We start from the raw sequence: 24,543 nt of genomic DNA on the forward strand, positions 1-24,543 counted from the left end.
TTAGAGAAGAAGGTAAATGTTGACTGATTTTCTGGCCAACTCAAATTACTGTCAGAATTGGTCAAGCCCTTCTAAAAATACTGAAGTTTCATTTGCACTTCACAATCAAGTCTTAATATGAAGAACTTGGAGGGAGTTCATAGAAGAGTCAAAGATGATTCAAGAAGTTGGAAGTAAAATCTTTGAGAACTGTCTCAAACAATTGAGGTTATTCAATTAAGGGGCAGTAGTCTTTGAGTATATGAACAGCTATTAAACTGAAGATGGTGACCAAGCTGTTCTCCATTTTCTGTTGAGAAGGGACAAGGGAAAATAGATTTAATTATAGCATGAAGGATTTAGTTTAGATATAAAGAAGGCTTTTTCAGAGTAACTAAACCCTGAGACTAAATTACTGAGATTAAAGAATCCTGTTTTCTAAAGATAGTTTTTTTAAAGAATTTTTAAAGAATTTAAATAAAATAAGAATTAAAAGTAGATTTTATTATTATTTTTAAGTCTCCATTTGTCTTGTATGGATTATGTTCCTGAATGCAAAGAGGTAGAATACTTGACTTTTCTAATTTTCATCTAGTCCTAAAAAGAAATCTGTGATTCTGTTTTTTATTTCTATGTGAGCTATATTTTTTCTTAACTAATAATTAGATTAATAAAATAGAAAGCATTTGAAGGTTCTTACTTCATATAGTAAGGCTTTATGTCTGTGAAATACCTCTTTGCCACTGTCTAGTCCTTATGATATCTGTAATGTTGGTTTTCAAGAGACACTGTGGCATTATGGATTTGAATGGAAAAGACTTAGGTTAAGCCATGCCTCAGGCATACACTGCCTAGGTGACTTTGGGAAAGCCACTTAAAGATACCACGATTCCTCAAGGCAACTCTCTATGACTGTAAGTTTTACAACAGTTACTGATCTATATTTTGAAGAGGAATTTTTCTCACTGAGAGTCCTATTTTCCTTAAACTCATAGATTAGATTGTCTTTCCTCTCCTCTCCCCCCCCCCCAAAATGCTTTTCATCTTTCCCTCAAGAGACTGATTGTATGCAAGGACTTAAAAAAATTTCCAATGTTCTTTTAAGGCAAAATGCCTTCCTCATCCAGAGAAAGAACTATGGAATTCATTCGCAGAATGTAGCAAATCATTTTCTTTTGTATTTGTTTTTGGTTTGTTATATGATTTTTCTCATTCATTTTAATTCTTCTACATATCATGACTATGGTGAAAATGTACTTAATAGGAATGTATGTGTAGAACCCATATAAAATTGTATGCCATCTTGGAGAGGAAGAAGGAAGGTGAGGGGAGAGAGGGGAAAAAAATGTAAGTTATATGGTGGTGATTGTAGAACACTGAAAATAAATAAAATTTTTTAAAAAAAGAGACTGTAATACAGTCCCAGCTCATATTGAAAATAACAGTTAACTTAATGAATAATGTCAATAAACACAATTTGAAAACCATGTTTTCCTCTTGTCCTGGAGGTGTCCTGGAGTCAACTTCTGCTTATTCAAGGGTCAATTATTAAATTGTTAGTTTGAGCATTTACACTTTGGAAATCTCCTCCAGTCAAAGCTTGATTTCTTGTTATGCTGATTGTATAAACCTAAGAAAATGATAGAAAAAAAAGTTAACGATACGGATTAATGTATCATGCAGACATTTCTTTTTTTCAGGAAGCAGTTGTTAAACATTTACCAGCACACCACTGTCTGTAGTCATATTCATTCTTTGAAGGATTATTTGTAATTTCACCTGTATATATCATTTATCATTATTTCCAAGGTGCCCTCCTACCATTGGAATGTGAGCTCCTTGAAGGCTGGGGCTCCCTTGTGCTTTTCTTTGTACCCCAGCACTTAAAATAGTGAACAGCCCATTGTAGGTGCTTTATCACTGCTTATGGGTTATTGCCTTTTTTTTCTTTAGCCTTGACTTTTAGCATATTTTCAACTTTAGCGTAACTTCTTTGTGGAGTAGGCCTACACTAAGGATAAGTAAAAGATCACAGCACACTGTGGCATTGTACACACAGCAGGTATTCAGCCTGTTGTGCATATTTAATATCTTTTTATTGACTGGTTACCATCAACATGTCATATTAAAAAGCTTTTGGGCCTATTTTAGCAGGATTTTCTGTTTATTTGTTTTATGATACCAGGTCTCCCTATCTCACCTAGTTTGGAAGTGCAGCAGACCCTCACAGGCCTAACGCTATTGCTGACTGTCATGGAAGATTTGACCTCCTCCATTTCCAACTTGGCCCAGTTTACCCCTCCTTAGACAATGGTGGCTCCCTTGCTCCTTGGGGCTCACCATATTGGTGTCAGACTTAGTACAGACCCTCAGTTGACTTTAGCCCAGCAGCAGCTCAGAACTCTCAGAATGAAGCTAAGTTCCAGCCTCAGCCTCCTCAGACTGGAGACTATACAGTGTATGCCACCATGCCCAGCCCAGCAGGCTGCTTTGTAAAGTATCTGCTAACTGGCTTCTCCTCTAACATAGTATTTGGATTACTGGAATTAGCAGCTTTCATGTAGTTATGTCAAGCGGTGACAACATTTTTTTCAATTAGAGAACCATTGAGTTCTTAAAATCTTAAAGCAGCCTTTTCCATTGTGGTCATATTTTACAGTTATTTTCTTAGTCCAAAAAATAAACATATTATTATCATTTAATGAAGATTATCACTGTTACTGTTACTTACTGTGGGTAACATGTAGATAAGCATTACATGCAAAAGATAGATTGTAGAAAGGAAAAAATGTAAGTTATTATGTAACAGCTTGTCTAGGAAAGGTTGCCCTACATTTCAATTTTAATTCATCCAGTTATAATCTTGAAAACATCTGGAGGAGGCTGTGTCTAAAGTATGTTAATTGCTGGCAGTTTATTTGTTTTGAAATCAAATTTAAATGGACCAGTCATCTCCTATTGACTACTAAAAAACTTTAAAAAATATTCATTTATCAGGTAATTGATGTTTAGTAGAAATGCCAGAAAATATTATGCAAACATGCTTTCTGAATGTAATAGGCAGCACTATGTCAAATGATAGAAAGTGATTCTTATTTCTTGTTCTAATTATTTGTCATCTTGAGTCATAAGAAAAAAAGTTCCATTTTAAATGGAACCCTTCAGCTAAATCTGCAGATTTTAGTTTACTATAACATAAAACTAAATGCTTATCCAGAGATTTGGAGAATGAAAACACTGAAAAATATTGAAAAACATTTGGCAAAAATGTATCCATATTTGTTTCTTCTTTCACAATACAATGAATGTGGAAATATATTTTACATGAATGAACGTATATAACCTATATCAAATTGCTTACTATTTTAGATAAGGGGAAGGAAGGTTGAGAGGGAGAAAAATCTGGAACTCAAAAAAGTTTTAAATGAATGTTTAAAATCATCTTTATGTGAAATTGGAAAAAATTAAAAACCTATTTTTAAAAATGTATCCATAATATCTACTGAAACATTTAATAGTTTCAGTTATACTAGAAAACAACTCAAGAATATTTCCTTTCTTTTTACTTTCAAACTTCTTCAAAAGTTCAAGCATATAAAAATGTGCCCTTCTCTACATACCTTACTAATAAGCACCAAGTAATTCAAGTGTGCTGATTAATGTGCCTCAGTGGTACTAATACTTTTGAGTGTATAAGCATACAATGTATCACCTAATTAATCTTTTTAAATGTCATTTTCACAAGCCTTTATATGGTATGTTTATAATATCTTGTAAGAGAAGTTTAAATATAACTGCAGTCTCATTTCTTCTTTTTAAAGGCTTTGGAACGGGTTGCAGTCGGACAAGGGGTAAGTGATATTGTTTATTATAACCCAGTGGATGACCAAGATATTTTTTTTCTCTTGGAATGTTCATCATTTCTGACCTGTTGATGAACCTACTGGTTTCTAAGAGCATTGTCAGGAAGTTCAAAAGTTTTAGCTTGGTTAATCTTTGTAGTCTGCACCATGACTCCTTTTATATGCGTGTGTGTGTGTGTATGTATGTATGTATAAAAACATCTGTATAGGGATTTTCTTTAAGCTCACTTGAAAAGCAAATTGATGGAGACTTCCAGTTCCAAGATGGCAGAGTGAAGAAAGAACCCTCTGATAACCTCCCAAGTTCCCCTCCAAGCAACTAGAAAACTGCCTCAAATTTGATCTAAGGAGCAGGGAAGCAGCTTATCAGGCCTGCAGGAAAGGTCTGTCTCACTGGGTTGGGAGGAGCAGCAGCAGCCAGTCTCACAACAGGGGAGGACCTACAGTAAGGCTCCAAGCCTGGGGTCATCCACTAGTGAGGCCCCACCCTCCTACAGTCCAGCAACCCCCAGGCAAGTGAACAGTCTGTGCAGCACAGCAAGGCCCCACCCCAGTGACCCCATCCCCAGCACAAGCTACCAACTAGGCCTTGACCCCCCTGCTGAGCATTAGTGAAGCCCCACCGTGGGGCTGGCCAATATCAAGACCCTCCCCTTAGGGCCTACCATCAGAGAGACCTTATTACCGTAGCAACCCAGGAGCAAGGTCCCACCCCTGAGACACACCCAAAGGAGGCCAACAGAGAGGCCCCACCCCCAGTACAGTCCAGAAGGGAAGGTGATCCTTCACAAGAAGCAAGCAGCTAAGCCCTGAATCCCAGCAAGAGCCAGTAGTAAGACCCTGAGCCCCAGCACAAAAAGTTTGAGACCAAATGTTGGACCAAAGCCCAACATAAAAACACCAAGTGACCAAGGCAGAAAAAATGAGCAAAAAAAAAAAAAAAAATGCTGACTACATAAAATTACTATGGTGATAGGGAATATGAAGACATAAATTTAGAAGAGGACAATAGTGTCAACATGGCTCCATGGGAAGTCAAAAAAATGTAATTTGGTCTCAGGCCTTGAAAGAATTCCCAGAAGAACTTAAAAAGAATTTTAAAAAGCAAATTAGAGAAATAGGGAGGAAAATTGGGAAAAGAAATGAGAGTAGTGCAAGAGAATCATGAAAAATAGAGTCAGTAACATGGGAAAAGATATAAAATAATTTACGTAAGAAAATAACTCCCTAGAAAATAGAATTGCCCAAGTGGAAAAGGAAGTACAAGAGCTGACTGAAGAAAATAATTCCTTAAAAATTACAATTGAATAAATGGGAACTAATGACTCTGTGAGATGTCAAGATATGATGAAACAAAAACAAAAAAAGGAAAAAAAATAAAAGAGTATGTAAAATTTTTCATTGGAAAAACAACTAACCTAGAAAATAGATCCAGGAGAGATGATATGTGAATTATTGGACTATCAGAAAGCCATGATTTAAAAATAGAGGGGGAGGGAGGAGAGCTGGACAGCATTTTTCAAGAAATTATCAAAGAAAATTGCTCTTATATATTAGAACCAAAGAGCAGAGTAGAAATTGAAAGAATCCACCAAATATTTCCTGAAAGAGATCCCAAAATTAAAACTTCCAGGAGCATCATAGTCAAATTCCAGAGATTACAGATGAAAACGAAAGTATTGCAAGTAACCAAAAAGAAACAATTCAAGTGTCATGGAACAAAATTACACAGGATTTGGCAGCTTCCGCAGTAAAGAACCAGAGAGCTTGTTATGATAAATCAAAAGGCATAGGAGTTAGGATTACAACCAAGAATCACCTGCCATGCAAAATTTAATATAATCTTTCAGGAGGAAAAAAAGGGACATTTAGCAAAATGGAAGACTTTCAAACATTTCTAATTAAAAGACCAGAGCTGAATAAAAAAAATAAGATTGACCTCCAAATGCAAGACTCAAGGGGACATAAAAAGAAAAAAGAAACATAAGAAATTCAGCAAGGCTAAACTTTATATTTCTATATGACAAGATAATATTTGTAACTCTTAATGATTTTATTACTATAAGAGGAATTACAAGGAGTATATGTAGACAGAGGGTGTGGATATAAGGTGACTGAGGGGATGATACCCAAAAAAACAAAAAAAGGTATGAGAAAGAAAATTGTACTGGAAGAAAGGAGGGGGTTGAATGGGGTAAATTATCCCAATTAAAAGAGGCATAAAAGAGCTATTATAATGGAGGGGGAAGAGGGCGCGGCGGGGGGAGGACTTGCAAGCAAAGCTTAAAATTTACTCATAAAAATTGACTCAAAGAGGGAATAAGAAATACATTTACTTGGCCATAGAAATCTAGCTTACCCTATATGGAAGTAAAAACAGATGGGATTAATAGAAAGGAGAGTGGAGATTGATTAAAAAGGACAATAGTTTGGGGAAGGCAGTGATCAGAAGTAAAACACTTGTGTGGAGGAAAAAGGTAGGAGGTAAGATAGAGGAGAGGATAAAAAAACCAAAAAATAATATGAGGGAAAATACACAGTTTGTTATCATAACTATAAATATAAATGGTTTGCACTCACCTATAAAATGGAAGTGGACAATAGAACAGATTAGAAACCAGAATCCTGCAATATGTTGTTTACAAGAAACACATGTGAAGCAGAGAGATACACACCAGGAAAAGGTAAAGGGACTGGAGCAGAATCTATTATGCTTCAGCCAAAGCAAAGAATGTGATGGTAGCAATCATGATCTCAGACAAAGCAAAAGCAATAATAGATTTTATTAAAAGAGATAAAGAGGGAAACTATATCTTGCTGAAAGTTACCATAGACAGTAAATTCATATCAATACTAAATATATCAGTACTAAACATACCAAGTAGTAAAACATCTAAATTTTTGAAGCAGAAGTTAAATGAGTTACAGGAGGAAATAGATAATACATCTATACGAGTACAGGACCTCAACTTTCCACTCTCAAAACTACATAAATCTAACCAAAAAATAACCAAAAAAGAAGTTAAGGAGATGATTAAGATTCTGGAAAGTTTAGATATGATAGATCTCTGGAGAAAATTGAATGGGAATAGAAAGGAATATACTTTTTTTTTCTCAGCAGTTCATGACACCTACACAGAAACTGATCATAAAAATCTCAAAACCAAATGCAGAAAAGCAGAAATAGCACATCCTTTTCAGATCATAATGCAATAAAAATTATATTCAGCAGTGGATAATGAAGAGATTAAAAATTAATTGGAAATTAATCTAATCAAAAAATAAATCATAGGAACAATTGATAATTTCATTGAAAAAAATGACAATGAGAAAACATACCAAAATTTATGGAATGAAGCCAAAGCAGTACCTAAGGGAAAATTTGTAATTCTAATTGCTTGCATCAGTAAAATAGAGAAAAGGCAGATTAATGAATTGGGCATACAACTAAAAAAAACTAGAACAATAACAGATTAAAAAACCCCAATTAAACACCAAATTGGAAATCCTGAAAATCACAGGAGAGATCACTAAAAATTGAAAGTAAGAAAACCATTGGAACTAATAAATAAAACTAGGGGGGAAAACAAAACAGATAAATTGGTTAATTTGACTTGAAAAAAAAGAAAGAAGAAAACCAAATTATTAGTATCAAAAATGAAAGGGGTGAATTCATTACCAGTGAAGAGAAATTAAGACAATTGTTAGGGGCTATTTCGCCCAATTATATGCCAATAAATTTGACAAAATTTGATAAACCCAAAGATCCAAGCTTTTGAAAAGAAAAAACTCAACATTTGAGAAAAACTGCTGAGAAAAATGGGAAACAGTATGGGAGAAGGTAGGTACAGACCAACATCTCACACCATCTACCAAGATAAGGTCAAATGGGTACATTATTTACACATGTTAGATGATACCATAAGCAAAATAAGAGAGCATGGAATAGTTTTGTCTGTCACATTTATGGATAAAGGAAGAATTTAGGACCAAAGGAGATATAGAGATCATTACAAAATGTAAAATAGATAATTTTCATTATATAAAATTAAAAAGTTTGTGCACAAACAAAACCAATGCAACCAAAATTATAAGGAAAGCAGAAAACTGGGGGGAAATTTGCAACAAATATCTGTGATAAAGGCCTCATTTTTATATAGAGAGAGAACAGAGTCAGATTTATAAAAATGGAAGTCATTCTCCAATTGATAAATAGTCAAAGAATATGGTCAGGCAGTTTTCAAACAAATCAAAACTATTTGTAGTCACATGAAAAAATGCTCCAAATCACTGTTGATCAGAGAAATGCAAATTAAAACAACTCTCAGAAACACCTCACACCTATCAGATTGCCTAATATGACAAAGGAAAATGTTGGATGTTGGAGGGGGTGTGAGAAAACTGGAACGCTAATGCATTGTTGGTGGAATTGTGAGCTGATCCAACCATCCTGATGAGCAGTTTGGAATTATGCCCAAAAGGCTATAAAAATGTGCATACCCTTTGATCCAGTAATATCACTGCTAGGTCTATATCCCAACGACATCCCCCAAAAAAGGGAAAATCACTTATTTGTACAAAAATATTTATGGCAGCTCTTTCTGTGGTGGCTAAAAATTGGAAATCAAAAGGATACCCATCAATTATGGAATGGCTAAACAAGTTGCAGTATATGATTATAATGGAATTTTATTGTACTATAAGAAATACAAAGGATGTTTTCAGAAAACTTGGAAAGACATACATTAACTGACGCATAGTGAAGTGAATGAATCAGGAGAATGTTGTACACAGTAACAGCAGTATTGTGCGATGAAGAACCGTGAATGGCTTGGCTGTTCTCAGTAATACAATTATCCAAGACAATCCCAAAGGAATAATGATGAAGCACGCTACCCACCTCCAGAGAAATAACTGATATTGATTAAATGCAGACAGAAGCATACTATTGTTTGCCTTTCTGTAAGTCTTCTCGTACAAAATGACTAATATGGAAATGTTTTACATTATTTCACATGTGTAACCCATATCTTATTGCTTGCCATCTCAAGGAGGTGGGAGGAGAGGGAAGGAGAGACTAGTAGAATTTGAAACTCAGAACGTTAAATAAAAATATTTTTAAAAATTGGGGAAAAAAGGTATTTAATATGTATAAAAAAAGTAAATCTATTCCTTTTTTAATTTAACAAAAACCAGTTTTGATTATTATATTTTACAACAGCATTACACCTTTTGTTTCCCTTCTTTATACTGGAAACTTATTCTATCAATAAATCTTCTTTCACTTGTATTGCTCGTTCTGTGTAATCACAATTTAAGAAGAAATGAAACATACACAATAGCAATTATTATATATAATTCAAGTTATGTTTTGGAGGGAAAAGGTCTTGACAGATGTTAATGAAAATTCTTTATTGGATTACCAGTTTGCATATACATCACAGATTAAGTGAAAAACATGGTTTATTGACTAAATAATATAATTATGTACAGAACTGTCTGATCTTTAATCTGATGTTGCATGGAATTTACCTCATCAACTCTTCTGATGATTTTTTGTTATGGTCACATTTTACCACTTCCATTAATGCTTATTATTGGAGACTGCTATACCCATACTCAAGGTATAATTCAGAACAACTAACAGGAAAAAGTCTAAATTTTACAGTCTTATAGTTACTAACTATAGTAAGTATACATATATAGTAAGTAAGTATACATATATACAAGTATAGTAAGTAACATGGGACGACTATGGTTGTCGAAAGAGTTAGGACCCAAAAAGATCTCAACAAGCTCATTGTTACTAGGAAAGCAGTCTAGATTAAATTTAATGAAAACAAATGTAAAGCCCTGAAATTGGGTTCTGAAACTCAACTGCATAGGGAGTTTAGGATGAAAGAAGTATGGCATATGAAAAAGATGCAGAGATTTTAATGTTAGTTGTTAATATAACAAGATAAGGAGGACAAGTCAAAGATAGAGCAAGCAAAATGATAGGCCTGGAAACCATGGTCTGTGAGGAGTGGTTATAATGAATTGAGCCTGCATATTCTGAAAAAGACAAGGTTGGGGACATTTTAGCTTCTTTGAATATTTATTCCTCATGAATTATTCAAGTTAGGATTATCATATAGAAAAAGGGTTAGACTTATTCTGCTCTCCCCTCTTAGCTCCTCACCACCCACACCACCCCCAACCAAGAACAAAACTAGGAGCAGTGGGTGGAAGTCACAGAAGAGGCAGATTTCATTTAAATATGATTTAAAACATTCTAGCAATTAGAATTGCCCTAGAAGTGGAAGAGGCCACCCCTGGGTATCCTCCTTACAAATAAGTCTGCAGGCAGAGACTGGGATTATGGCAGGCAAGATTCTTATTCACATAGGTTGAACTAAATTACCTGTCAGATCTTTCCCATTTCTATAGTTTGTGGTTGTGTTCTCTTCACAGAATTTACAGTTTTGGTTTTACTTCAGCAGTAGGCATATGTAAGGATTTTCAAACATATATATATATATCCATTACATGATAACAGGTGACTAAAGTACTGAGGTGAAAGAACCTATTATTTAGTAATTCATTTTTAAGATAAAAAATTGCCAACTGGAAATTTTGTGTAAAATAGCAGAGTCCAAAATACTGCACAGCGTAAATTTGTGATTAACCTCATGCCATCTCTTCAGAAAAAAAAATGGATGAAAATGAAATCGAAGTTGCTTACCGAGAGTCCCTGACCAGCCTGATTTTTGTTCATTTTACATATCAGACTCCTGAGCATATTCATGTCGCTTTTTTCATTTCTGTGTAATTTCCCTACCATTGCCTAACCACAAATAAAATTACAGACTTAAAACTTCTGAATTTTTCTTTTTGGATAGGCCTAGTTTAATGTAAACAAGATTATTGTATCTAACCATGTAGATATAGGGAAATATGATATCAAGTCACTGACATATAATTTACTACAATTTCTCAACCCAGAAGGAATTTTGTAGGAAAAAAAAGATCTTTCGCTGTGCCTTCTTTATAACATTACTTATTCAGTTTACATTCTATTTTCCTATATAAATATATCACATTTAAAGGTATGAAATTTCATATGCTCCACTTTCCCATGACAGTACATCACTTTTATATAGTGCTGTGTAATTTACAAAATGCTTTCTTCTCAAGGCCCATCTAAGGTAGGCAGTGCAAGCATCACTGTTCCATTTTCCAAAAGAAGAAATTAAACCTCAGAGAGGTTCAGTGGCTTAGCTGTTACCACATTTCTAGCTGATTATCAGAGATGGGCCCCTTCCCAAGCCCAAGGCCACTGATCTTTCCATTACACAATGTTGCTTGTCCATGTTTCTCTGCAAAAAGGAGTGACGTGAACCAAATATTGCATATGTGTGTGTGTGTGTGTGTGTATGCAGATGAACATGCAAGCCTAGGACATTCATAAAATATTAGTTTGTTTTCTCATGATTTTTCATTTAGTTTTGTCTCATTCTTTGCTTTATCTTGTATAGTTTCCTTTATTTTCTCTCACAATTATAGTTCCTTTCAGTCCTAACTACAGATGGCCTTTTCAACTTTGGAATGGAAAATTATAAAAAAAAATTGTTCTCAGTTTGTGTATCTTCATATTTGGAGCAGCCAATAATATAACAGCTTTTCTGGTCTTCTTTTGTCGTTATATATATATATACACACACATATATTTTTTCCTGAACTTGCAAACACCAACTAAAATAAGTACTTTCATGTACCCTGCAGAGCAAAAAAAAAAAAAAAAATTTTTTCATACATGAAACTGCAAATCTCTTATTATGAACAGCTTGCTTTTCTTTTAAAAATCATAATAAATATAACCTGTAACTTTCAGAGTTGTCCATGTTCGATTCTTTTGGTACATAAAAAAATAGTTAGAAAAAATTCCTTCCTTTCTCCCTTCTTCACTTGCTCCGCAGTCAAACTGAACTGCCACATGACCATGTCCAAAAATGAATGTTTCATTCTGCATCTTGAGTCCATCTCCTCTCTGAAGTCAGTCCCCTCCACAGTCACAGTCCTTACATTGATCAGGGTTCTTCAGTCTTTCAGAGTTGTTCATCTTTGCACATGGTTCTCATGGTTCTTTCCACTTCATTCTGCCTCAGTTCATACAGGACCTTCCATGTTTCTCTGAAAACATCTCTTTAATTGTATCTTAGGGTGCAGTATATGTGCAATAATTCCATTACATTCAGGTGCCAGATTTTATTCACCCATTCCCCATTTGATGGGTGCCGTCTTAAGTCTGAAGTTCTTTCCACCACAATACTTTTGGACAGACAGGTCTTTTTTTCCCTCTTTCTTTTCTCTCTTTGTAATGTAGAGACCCAGTACTGGTCTTGCTGGATCAAAGGATATGGAAAGTTTAGTAAGTTTTTGACCAGAGTTCCAAATCGTTTCAGAATCACTTGACTAATGCAAAATGGATACAGTGCTGGAGTCAAGGAGACCTGAGTTCAAATTTGCCTCAGATAATTCTGTGACCCTGGGAAAGCCACTTAACTTCTGTCTACCTCATTTTCCTTATATGTAAAATGTGGATAGGGGCAGCAGTGGATAGAGCACCAGTGCAGGAGTCAGGAGGACCTGAGTTCAAATCTCACCTCAGACACTTGACACTCCCTAACTGTGTGACCTTGGGCAAGTCACTTAACCCCAATTGCCTCATCCTGGGTCATCTCCAGTCATTCTGATGAATATCTGGTCACTGGATTCAGATGGCTCTGGAGGAGAAGTGAGGCTGGTGACCTGCACAGCCCTCACTCAAAACAAAGTCAAGTGCAAGTCATGTCATTATTTCCCTGATGGCATGGTCTTCTTTGGCAACAAAGGACAAACACATAAAAGGTGGATAACAATAGTACCCACCTCCTAGTGTTGTGAGGATAAAATGAGATAATATTTGAAAAGCCTTTTGCAAATCCTAAAGGGCTACTATATAAATGCTAACTTTTTATTTGGAGCAATTTTTTATATGCTTTTGAAAGTCTGAATTGCTTCCCTTGAAAATTGCTTTTTCATATCATTGTATCAATCTGGTAAAATGAGGAATGGTTCTTATCCTTATGGATCTCTCATATGAGACTTTTAATGGACAAAACCCCAAAGGAGATTGGGCAGCAGTTGCATATGAAACTTTTATCAGAGAAACTTTCAGCAGAGATTTTTTCCCCCTTGTTATCTTTTTGTTTTCCATTTTTAACGGCATTTGTTTTATTTATCAAAAACTTTTAAAGTTTTTTTGTAACCAAAATTATCCATTTTATTTTCTGTGATCTTCTCTAGCCCTTGTGTTTCTTTCTTTATTTCTTTTTATTCCTGCATTTGTATTTCAGTTTCCAATCAGTTCTAGCCTTTTTATCAGAAATTCTTGGAAATATTCTATTCCATTTTTCACCCCATAGGATTATACTTACTTTTACTAAATAGGCTTAATACTTAAATCCTTAATACATGAACTCTTTATTGTTTTTTCTTCTGTTGCCTTGTTAGTCCTTTATTGGGGTGTTTGTACAGGATTATACCTCTCAGGTTCTAATGTGCCTCCATCTTCCCCATATTCCCATGTTACTTTTTTCTAACATGTTCTTCCTGTTGTGTGACCATTTACATATATTTTGGCTTTCTTTTTTAGCTGGCCACTGAATCTTTGTTCTATCGTGCTGTCCTTCAAGAGATTATTAAAGAATGTTATGGCATCACTGAATGGTAAGAAGATTTTAATCCAATTCCATTAAATTACATATGCAGGAGGCATATTATCATTAAAGATGAACTTGTATGGTATCAGATTAATCAATGAATGAAGCCATATGTATGTTAAAGTTGTTCCATCAACTGATGCGATATGTAGGTAGTCTCTTAGTTGCTATCCCTTGAGTTTTTCATCACTAAAATGAGGGCCATAATATTACCTTCCTATCCTGCAGTGCTGTTGTGAATATAATGAATTAATGGACTTCAAAATTTAATAAATAAACAATTGTTAAGGAATATTGTACATTATCACCATATAATCTCCCTTTTTTTTTTGGATTTTTGTACCACTAAAATAGAGGAGAGTAAGGGAATTATTCAGTGCTTATCAGTCTGACAGCAGCTATTTCTAGGAGTATCATCATCCTCCTTCAGTAAGGGTGTGAATAGTGCCAGTTGTGGCTGAGTAGACAAAGACCTAGGCTTGAGGATGTCCAAACACCTGAGTCCTCATCTGCCATGGACTTGCTGGTTAACATAACTCTGTCTCTAAAAAAGAACAACTGTTGGAAAAGTATGTCATGTAATCAATCTGAAAGTAAAAATCACTGCGAACATAAACATAATTACTATTATTCTTACTCTTAGAAGGCCTATCCAACCTTCAAGGTCATCTCTTCATAAAAAGAGTTCTCTATGTGTAAAGTAAGATCATTTTGACCAGGTGGCTAGCAGAAGAATAAAGCTATTGGCTAGACATGACCCCCAGCACTCCAGGAGGTGGCACCTTCAACTCCCTTTGAATATCTCCCTGTTATGACTAACCAGCAGGGCCCATTATCTCTCCTTCTCTAGCTGTTTCTCCATCTTTTTTCTTTTCCATGGTCCACTCTGAAGTTTCCCTTTTCAGAATTTAATTTTTCTTACTTCTACCTAAACAACGTAGTTCAACATTTTATTACATTGTTCTTTTGTGATTATAAAACAATATTGACTGTTTTAACTTCTAACTGTATTTAATCATGAATATAATTGTGATTATAATATCCAATCCAAGTGCAGAGATTATTCTTCATAATAATTGGCAATATATTTTAACTTCTCCTGAAAGTGTCACTGCCATGCTTCAGAATTGGCTAATTGTCACCCATCTTGATGTCTTGCAGCTTTCTGTTATGTCTTTGATATAGGTAATGTGGTCCTGCACATTATCACTAGGGAACAAGCAGCAGAAAAACAATTCATTATCAAGGATGTGTATGGTCTGAAAAGTACATGGAAGAAAACCCTCTAAACTTAGCTTTGTAGCCAAAATCTGTCAGAAACAATATATTAACAGCCCAGCATTTCTGCTTAGAGGGAGATTCTGAGGGACGGATTCCCTCTGACAGCTCTGACCCATGCAATTTCCAATTTACATTTCATAGAAATTGTAAACCAGAAGTAGATAAATTCTAGCAGCAAAGTAAAACAAAGAACAAAGTAGAAATTTAGGGCTTTAGATTGACCAAATAGAAAAATAGTCATGTTAATGCCAGTGTACCCTTGGAAAAAATGACTTCCCTAAACTATTCCCGTGAAAACTGTCCTCATTCAGTCTGGTCTGCAGTAAACAAAAGAGATACCTCTCCTGTTTAGAACAATAAAAAGACCTCCCCACTCTTAATTTGGACATGATAAATAAGATATTTCCATTCTTAGTTTAGCTTCTGTCAACTTTAATGATTAAGTCTCAGGGAATTAAGATCACTCCTTGAAACTAAGTCTTTTCTTTAAGGATTCGTAATTCAGAAGAGACCAAAGACTTTAGACCTGGACATGGTTATAGTATTCCTCTTAATTTTTAATAGATAATAGTTGCCTCTCTAGTGTCAAATAAGGGAGTTATTTAGGCTTTGAACTAGGTCAGTCTTGTGTAGTCTATGTCTACATATAGACTACAATTTTTCTCTCTTAGTCATAATTGAAATTTAGCATCATTTTATCTAATAATCATCCAAATGGGGGCATTTGTGTTTTAGATAAAGAAATATGGCAAATAAGAAATTTCCTAGCCTGTGAACACCCAACATTAAGAAAGAAAATTGTGTCTAATGTGTAAGAGAAAAGTTTTTTGTATGCTTACTTTCTTGAAATGAAGGGCACCATCATCTTTAATGAATCCATTATACCCAGTCTTTGGAGAAATCACGTAAGGTTTCTATAATAATGAGTTATTTAGCATAATTTCTTATTTTTAGTTTACTGCATAAGAAATTTTTTTAAAAAACATGAAAACTAGCTTGTAAAATGAAAACCTAGCATGACCGTGAGGGACATCAAAACTGTTTTGAAATGAATAAATGTACATTTAAATTGAAAAGTGGTTCGGACATAGTTGAGAGCTCACCAAGTTAAGAGGTCACCATTTTCAGTGACTTAATTGATAATTTTTCTTCTATCTCTGAACTTTTACGTCTACTTTATAGTCTTAAAGATTTTGTGTGCAGGAGTACATAAAAAGAGTACAAAGCAATTGTTGTCATAACATAGTTTGAGATAATACAGAAACTGAATTTCTTTCCTTAAGTTACTGTGGTTTTCCTTTTTCCTTGGATACAGTATTTGTCTGTTCCACCCTTCTTACAATTCTCAGTCATTAGTTTTGCTTCTTTATTGCCTTATGTTCTTTTTTACACTGTTGTACCAAAAATTCCAGTCAGTTGAATCTCATGCCATTCACAAACTTTCTGAAAATGGCTTTTTTAAGAATATGACTAAAAATTGAACCCTTGCATAGCTTGGTGAAAGCTTGGGGTAACCAGTAGACGACACCAAGATTGACAGGGGTTGTTTGCTCTGTCAGAAGGACACTACATTTCAAAATATGAGACTTTAGCAGTCATGTCATACTAGGCACTTTTCCCTCTTCCATAGACAAGAGAGAAAAACAACAGTGCCAAAAAAAAAGGTACACTATCCCTTGGAAGGAGAGAGGATGTCATTTCTGCTGGCTAGCCAACTAACCAAAGCATCTAAAAGGGGCATAGAGATGGGACATGCGCTACCATCCATCCAGCCATCAGGTCTGTTTTTTTCACTTCCAACCTGGCCTCAGTAACCTTGTTTTGTTGTTGTTCAGTAGTTTCAGTCATGTTTGACTCTTTGTGAACCCATTTGGGGTTTTCTTAGCAAAGATATTGGAGTGGTTTGCCATTTCCTTCTCCAGTTCATTTTACAGATGAGGAAACTGAGGTAAACAGGGTGAAGTGACTTGTCGGGGGTCACACAGCTAGTAAGTGTCTGAGGCCGATTTGAAGCTGATTACAAACCCAGTGCCACTTAGCTACCTTGGTGCATTTGCTTAGGTTTATACAATAGGCCATACTTAAAATTTCCTCTCTCTTTTCTACATCTTGCGCTTTTTCTCCAATTCTTCCTTAAGATTGGGAGGATTACATTATACTCTTTTGCACCTTTCTGAATTACTTCCTCTTCAGTCCAGCTTATGATTACACAGTTTTTGGTCACCCCTCCCTGGGGTTATGGTTAAATGTCTTTCCCATATTACAGAAAGCTTTTTTAATAGATTTCCCTTCCTTTAGGTGCACCATCAAAGAGTTGGAATGAAATGGTGTATTAGTAATGTCCAATAAGAGCAAAATGTTGTTACTCTCAGTGCTGTCAAAAATGGTTCAGGCTGTCCTAAAAAGTACTCAGTTCCCCATCTCTTTAGATCTTCAAGCAAAGTCTGAACAATCATTTCTCAGGGATCTTATAAAATGCATGCTTCAGATAGGGGTTGGTCCAGATAACCTCTGAGATCCAGGGAGAACAGTGATTTAAAATATTGTAGGAACCTTAAAATAGATATGAATGTCAGTGTTCCTAAGTGAGAGATTGAAGAACTTTTGCTTTGAGCAACTACAGAGTGGTAACATGTGGGATGTTCTTAAATCCACATTCATATACTCAAGAAGTGAGAAGTGATAACTTAAAATCTGCTAGGGGTTTCAGAATGATCATGAAAACATACAAAAGAAACTTAAACATTTATTGACAAATCTTGAGACTTGTGATACAAAGAAGAAATGGTTAAGAGAAGGCAAAGGAACTTCAATATTAAACAGTATCTCCAATGGGTATTTTTTTTAATGCAACTGAAAAACTTTTTTGGACCAAATATACTTATCTGTCTATGTGCACTTTTGCCTCAGTAGGATGTATCCCCAGCATTTTTCACAGTACTTAGCAAAGAGTAGGTGCTCAATAAATGCTAATTGAATTGAATTAAAACACTGGAAGTGCTGATGAAAGATAAGTGTACTATTAATGCTGATTGAAAGAAACATTTTTGACAGTCTCCTCACACTAATAATTGGATGCAATATATTTTCACACTACTTCATCAGGTCAGAAATGACCTGGCAAAGACACCAACCTTTGAGATAAAGACTGCTCTTTGTTCCAAAGATACCAGATGGGAAATCATCAAGAATGGATGACTTCTCATGGAAATATACTTAGCTTGTTCATCCTGTCTTTGAGTAGGACCTATCTCACTTAAAGAGAGAATGTCATAAGGGCCAGGGTCTCCCATTGCATCCTGGGCCATCTCCAGTCATCCTGATGAAGGGATCCAGATTGCTCTGGAGGAGAAGTGAGGCTGGTGACCTGCACAGCCCTCCCTCACTCAAATCAAAGTCAAGTGCAGGTCATGTCATCATTTCTCTGATGGCATGATCTTCTTCGAGAATGAAGGACAAGCACAACCACAACAGCAACAACAACAACTTCTCCTCAACATTCCCAGCACGTAGTCCTCCGTAAAGCTCTATGATAAACTCACTCCCCAGGTGTTGTCATTCAGGTTTTAAAGAGCTTGATTTTTAGGATTGTTTTAGCCCAAATTGACCTCTCTCAGGAGAAGAAAGTGAGGCTGGTGACCTTGCACAGCCCTCCCTCACTCAAATCAAAGTCAGCTGCAAGTCATGTCATCATCTTGACGTCATGGTCGTCTTCAAGAATGAAGGACAAATGGACAAACACACACACACACACACACACACACACACACAATGATTAACTCCCTAGGTGTTGTCATTCAACTTTGAAAAAACTTTCTTTTTAGGATTTTTTTACCCCAAATTGACCTCTCTATAATAAAATAAATAGAATTATAAAATGAGTTTAAAAATTTAGAAAAAGGGAAAATTTCAGGTGATGACAAATACATCATAATTTTTGAAAATAGTTTTAAAAGAGATTAATGTGGGGTAGTTATAGTCAAATCATCTTGAATTCAGTGGAAGAATTATCATAAGATTTAGTTTGAATTTAATCTACTACTATCCAGTCTTCTTCCTTTTCCTATAATGTATTTGCTAATATATCATCTTTGCCTCTCTTTTCATCTCTCAGATATTTCTTAGCTAACTCATTTGTTGCCCACATCTTCGATTAACAGCAAGAATCATTGAACATTAGATCTAGAAGAGACTTTTAGAAATCCTTTTATCCAACCCGTAGAAATCAAGGTATTTCCTAAAGGTTGCACAGTTGGTTAGTAACTGTGTTATCAACAACCTACTGTACATCTCTACCTGGACATCCCATCAAGATCTCCATGTTCAAAATGAGATTTATTATTTTTGCCCCAAATCTGCCTCCTCCAAACTTTCACATTTCTGGTGAAGGCACAAATTTACAACCTCAAGGTCAACCTCTCTTCTTTCTTTTCCTTTACCCAACATATTCAATCAAGCATATCAATTCTAATCCCACATCGTCTCAACTATCCATCCCAAACCTTCATGGGCATAGATTCCAACCAAGTTCAAACCTTCATTATCTCTTGCCTGGACTTTTGCAGAAGGCTCTTAATTGGTCTTCCTGTTTCCAGTCTCTCTCTCCCCTCTCTAGTCTAACCTCTATACATATTCTCACCATATTTCTTCTTGCTAAGTATATTTCAGTTGCACTCCAGTCTACCTTCCCATACTTTTTTTATATACTTTTCCTTCACTCATCTCCATTGTGCCCAAAATGGCCTGTGTATTCTCCCCCTAATGGGCGATCAGTCTGCCTTTTATCTTTGCACATGTTTTACCTTCTCACTTCTGCCTGTTTGAATCCTCATCTTCCTTCAAGTTTATCTCAGATACCACCTCCTCCTTGAAACCTTTCCTCATCTTCTTAGTCATTAAGCCTTTCTCCTTCCCTCCCTAAATTAACTTGTGTTTACATATCTGTGTGCATGTTGTATACAGAAGGAGGATGTAAGCTACTTGAGAAGCAGAGGTGGTTTTATTTTTGTCTTTGTATTGCTTGCATCTAACGTAGGGTCAAAACTCCAGTAAATTAACATCCATAATGAAAATCTGAGGAGTTGAAAATGCTTTCCTTGCCTAAGAAGCTGCTTCATTCAAAACTGGCAGATGAAAAAATTAGTATGTTAAATGCAGTGTAGCCTTTATATGTCTGAAGAAGAAAAAAAAGACTATATGAAAATGTGATATTGGACCTCAAATTAAATCCGTAGTTTATCAGGATATACCACTAGAGTAGAGCATATAGACAACGTTGCAAAATGCTAGAAAAATCCAATCAGGATTACTGAAAATTATATTATTACAGTGGGAGAACCAATCTTAGAAGCAAATTAAATTTAACATTACATTTATAATCATTAGACGTTAACTTCTTTTGGCCACATATTGACGGCCACGTCTGCCCTCCTTGATCAAAACTGTACTTTAAGTTAAACAGAAGGTGCTAGAAGAGGATAATAAAATTTAAAACATATTTTCCAACAAGCCAGCATTCACAACATTACTATATTAACTTTCCTTCTTCTGTTCAAAAAGCTTTGATGATTTCCTGTGACTTGCCAGTTAAATTTCAAACTGCTTAGCATGTCCTGCCTTCAAGGCTCTCTTCACCCTCACACCAACCTTCTTTTCTGGAAATATTTCACATTATTCTACCCTAGATTTAACTACTCGGTGTCTCCAGTACACATTCAGTGCTTTTCCACCTTTGTGTTTTTGCTCCCACTGCTCCTTACCCTGGAAGTCACCCCAGCCTTGACTACTTGACCCCTCTTGAAATCCTCCCCCTCCTTTAAGATCTAGCTCCGATGTTGCCTTTTCTTGAAGCATTTCCTGATTCTCCCCATTTAAAATGTGCATTTCTTTCCTCAGACCTTGCATAGCCCTTTTTGTATAGTTCTCTTTAATCATCTTTTTGGCACTGTGATTACTTATTAAGAATAGTTACATTAGTTAGGAATGTTACATGTTAGTGACTTGTTAGGAAATTTTTCTTCCTAGTTACTTTTTAATTACTTGTTAGGAAGTTTTTCTCATATTGAAGCACTGCATTTCTACCACCAGGCGTTTCTCCCATCAGACCCACAAAGGAGAAAACCATAACTTGACTGCCTTTATCTTTCCCTAGGATCTTGTATACTCTTCTGCCCATAGTAGGTTGAGTTGAAATTTCTTCATCTGCTCACAAACATAAAATATAAATTGTATATGTATGTATATATATATATATACACATATGTATGTATACATATACATGCATATACATATATACACATACACATATATACACACATATACATATATGTATGCAAATACATCACTAGCACCTCAATTTATAATTCATATGACTTTTGGCGAGTAGTTCAGCTTACAGAGCTCATTCATTATTTTAAGACCCTTTGTCTCATTGATATTATTTCACTGGAAAAGACTTCCAGGTGAGGTGAAGAGTCAGCTTTTTTCTGTCAGTTTAACATTATAAAGTGCCTGAATCATTGAGTTACAGCTAGTGACTAGCTGAGAACCACACAAAAAAGAACCTTTAATCTCTTGCCACTTATCAGCAAAATACAACATCAGGCCTCAAAGGTGAGGATTGGAAAAGCCCTGTCAGAACTGTTTCTTGTGGATTAGTCACAAATGAAGCTTTGTGACCCTAAATAGGCAAATACACTGGAGTGGTTTCCCATTTCCTTCTCCAACTCATTTTACAGATGAGGAAACCAAGGTGAACAGGGTTAAATAGCTTGCACAGGTGCCACAGTGGATAGAGCACCAGGCCTGGAGTTAGGAAAACCTGAGTTCAAATGTGGCCTTAGACATGTACTGACTATGTGACCCTGGATTAGTCACTTAACCTCTGTTTACCTTAATCCACTAGAGAAGGAAAGAGCAAAACACTTCAGTATCTTTACCAAGAAAACTCCATGGAAAGTGTAGTCCAGGTGGTCATAAAGAGTCAGACACAACTGAACAAAAATAACAATTTTAAAGCCAAAAATGTTGCTCCGTGGTAGAACACACACTTTGCATGTGTGAGGTCCCAGGTTCCATCCCCAGAATCTCCATTCATTTTGTAATAACTGTGTGGTGCAGTGGATAGAGTGCCAGGCCAGGAGTCAGGAAAACTCATCTTCTTCAATTCAAATCTGTGTGACCTCGGGTAAGTGATTTAACCCTTTTTGCCTCAGTTTCCTCATCTGTAAATTGAGCTAGAAAAAGAAATGGCATATTGCTCCAGTATCTTTGCCCAGAAAAGCCCAAAAGGGGTCACAAAGATGCAGCCACAACAGAAAGCAACTAAACAACAACAGTATTTTCAGGTCTTGGTCCTTTATGCTTCTTATCTTAACTATTTCTGTAATCAGGATTGCACAATGACTTGACAGATATTTGTTCAGTATGACAGTGTTCTGGGTAATATCTGTATCAAGTTACTTAAAGGCATATAAGATAACACTGTATAATGCTAGGTGTGAGTAGAAGAAGTGGGTGACAAGTAAGATAGCTAAGAAATAATGGAGAAGAAAAGTGAAGAGAAAATGTTGCTCATCAGATCTAGAGATACAATGAAGCTGGGAGGGGTAGGGAACTTTTGCATGAAATAACAGGATAAAAATGCCAAAAGCTTTCATCCACTTGGCATGGTCCTCTGAAGCTAACAAAATTAATTTAATAGGAAAAAATGGAAAGTTCCATACTTGGTTTTTTTAAAAATCATCTGCATAAGCACAAAATGGAGATGTGGTTATAACACTGATCATCTGGAAAAGGACTGGGAGTTGAACTAAAACTTCTGTAGTTGTCTGTAGTCTGGCATAGGGGGAAAAACTAATTTGACGTTAAAGGGCATTAATAAAATTATAGTGTGCAGAGAAAGGGTAGTACAAGTCCCATCGGACTTTGCCCTGCTCAAACCACATCTGAAGTATTGTGTCTGGTCCTGGACTCACCATTTTAGGAAGGACTTTGGCAATCTGGCATGCATTTAGAGGAGAAGAAAAATGAAACCGTGTCACATAAAATGCTTTGAAGGAACAAGAAATGTTTAACCCAGAGAGGAGAAGGCATCATGTAGCTGTCTTTAAATAGTTTAAGTTGTTATAGACAAGAGTAGTTAAGTCTCCTTCTCCTTATATTTAAAGGACAAAACTAATCAAGGGGAGGCAAAATTTCAGTATAAGAAAACTTCCTAATAATTGGAACTGCCCAACACTGGATTGGATTGCCTCAGAGAGTATGAGATTCCCATCACTGAAAGTGTTCAAAAAGGGATTAAATGACCAAAGGATTCATACATTGAGTTACATGGGGACTTAGAAGATGACTTCTAAGATGTTTCCTTAAGATTATATATTTAGCTTTGGAAAGGACATTAGAGACCATGCATTCCATCCCCAGGTCCCCATTTTAGAGGTGAGAGAATTGAAGCCTAGCAGATTTCAGTAACTTGGCCAAAGTCACAAACATAAAAAGTAGCAGAACTAGAATTTGAACCTGATTCTTCTAACTTCACATCCAGCCCTCCTCCCTAACTCACCAAATCTTTGATTTGTTCATATGTTATTTGCTGGACACTGTTGGGGAATACAGAGAAACCTAAGACTGAACCCTTACTACCATGAAGCTCTCTGATTATGGAGATACAAAGCATAAAAAGGTAACTTACCTGTACAAGTGCAAAGGAACCAGATGACCATGGGCTGGTGTGGTCAGGGAAGGTGTTCTAGAGCAGGTATGCCATGACCTAGGATTCAGCTAGGCAAAGCAGGGAAAAGATGAGTTCTAGACAAGCAGCAATCACAGCATGATACAAAGACCCAAAGGTAGGATAGAGGACTATACAGCGTATGCAGGGTACAGTGTGTTTGATGGGAGTGCATGTCTCATGTATAAATGTCATCACAAAGAAAATTAGAAAGGGCTAGTGAATCCCAAATTGTACAAGACCTTGAACTAAGAGGATAAAGAGTTTAAATGTCATACTCTGTCCATACCATTGGAAAAAAATAGCAGGGAAATAACATGAATCTTGTGTTTTAAAAAGAATAATTCTACTTGTCACCCACCTCTTCAACTCACACTTAGCGTTATAGAGTTTTGTCATATAGACCTTCATCTGGGTAACTGATATACAGATATTGTGCAGATATGCAGAATGGGTAAGAGAAAGAATAGACCAGAGACTGCATGGCCAGTTAGGAGAAGTAACTCAAGCACGAGAAGACAAAAGCATTTCATTCACCATTAGGGTCGTAGAAGTGGGAGTGGAAAGGAACAGATGCAAGAGATAGTACAAAGGAATAATTGAGAAGACTTTGTGATTAAGCATGAGTGGTAATATGCAACACAATTCCAAATTCAAATTAGCTCTTGTTAAGGGATTTTAAAAGGTGGTTATGACAGTGATCTGAGCTTCCATCTCTACAGTTAGATCATATTTCTGAAACTGTACCCCAAATTATAGGGCGTTACATTCTGGAATTGTGTCATTTAAGTAAGGAAACTTCATTATTCCATTTTCCTTAAACACACTCACACACATGCACAAACATACACATACACACACTCTCTCTCTCTCTCTCTCTCTCTCTTTTTCTCTCTTTCTCTCTCTGTCAACTTCTAGGCATACATAGTGAGATCAATAAGCTCAA

The 24,543-nt window shown here is 35.8% G+C and overlaps 1 protein-coding gene across 14 annotated transcripts in view; it reads left to right on the plus strand.

The window, feature by feature from the left end:
- The window catches only part of METTL25 (methyltransferase like 25), a 141,565-nt gene that overhangs the window by 98,917 nt on the left and 18,105 nt on the right, over positions 1–24,543 (plus strand). For 11 of the 14 annotated variants that reach the window (XR_011977301.1, XR_011977298.1, XR_011977300.1 and 8 more), the window contains 2 exons: positions 3,801–3,830; positions 13,519–13,592. Coding sequence is in view for 8 of the 14 variants with exons in the window: in XM_072655487.1 (XP_072511588.1) it covers positions 3,801–3,830; positions 13,519–13,592 (104 nt within the window). In the remaining 6 variants the exon portion in view is untranslated. Of the gene's footprint in view, positions 1–3,800; positions 3,831–13,518; positions 13,593–16,496; positions 16,672–24,543 lie in introns of those variants that run through there. The other 3 variants (XR_011977303.1, XM_072655489.1, XM_072655493.1) reach the window with 3 other exon arrangements.

This window comes from Notamacropus eugenii, chromosome 3 (genome assembly GCF_028372415.1).
Source record: "Notamacropus eugenii isolate mMacEug1 chromosome 3, mMacEug1.pri_v2, whole genome shotgun sequence".
Lineage (NCBI taxonomy): Eukaryota > Metazoa > Chordata > Mammalia > Diprotodontia > Macropodidae > Notamacropus > Notamacropus eugenii.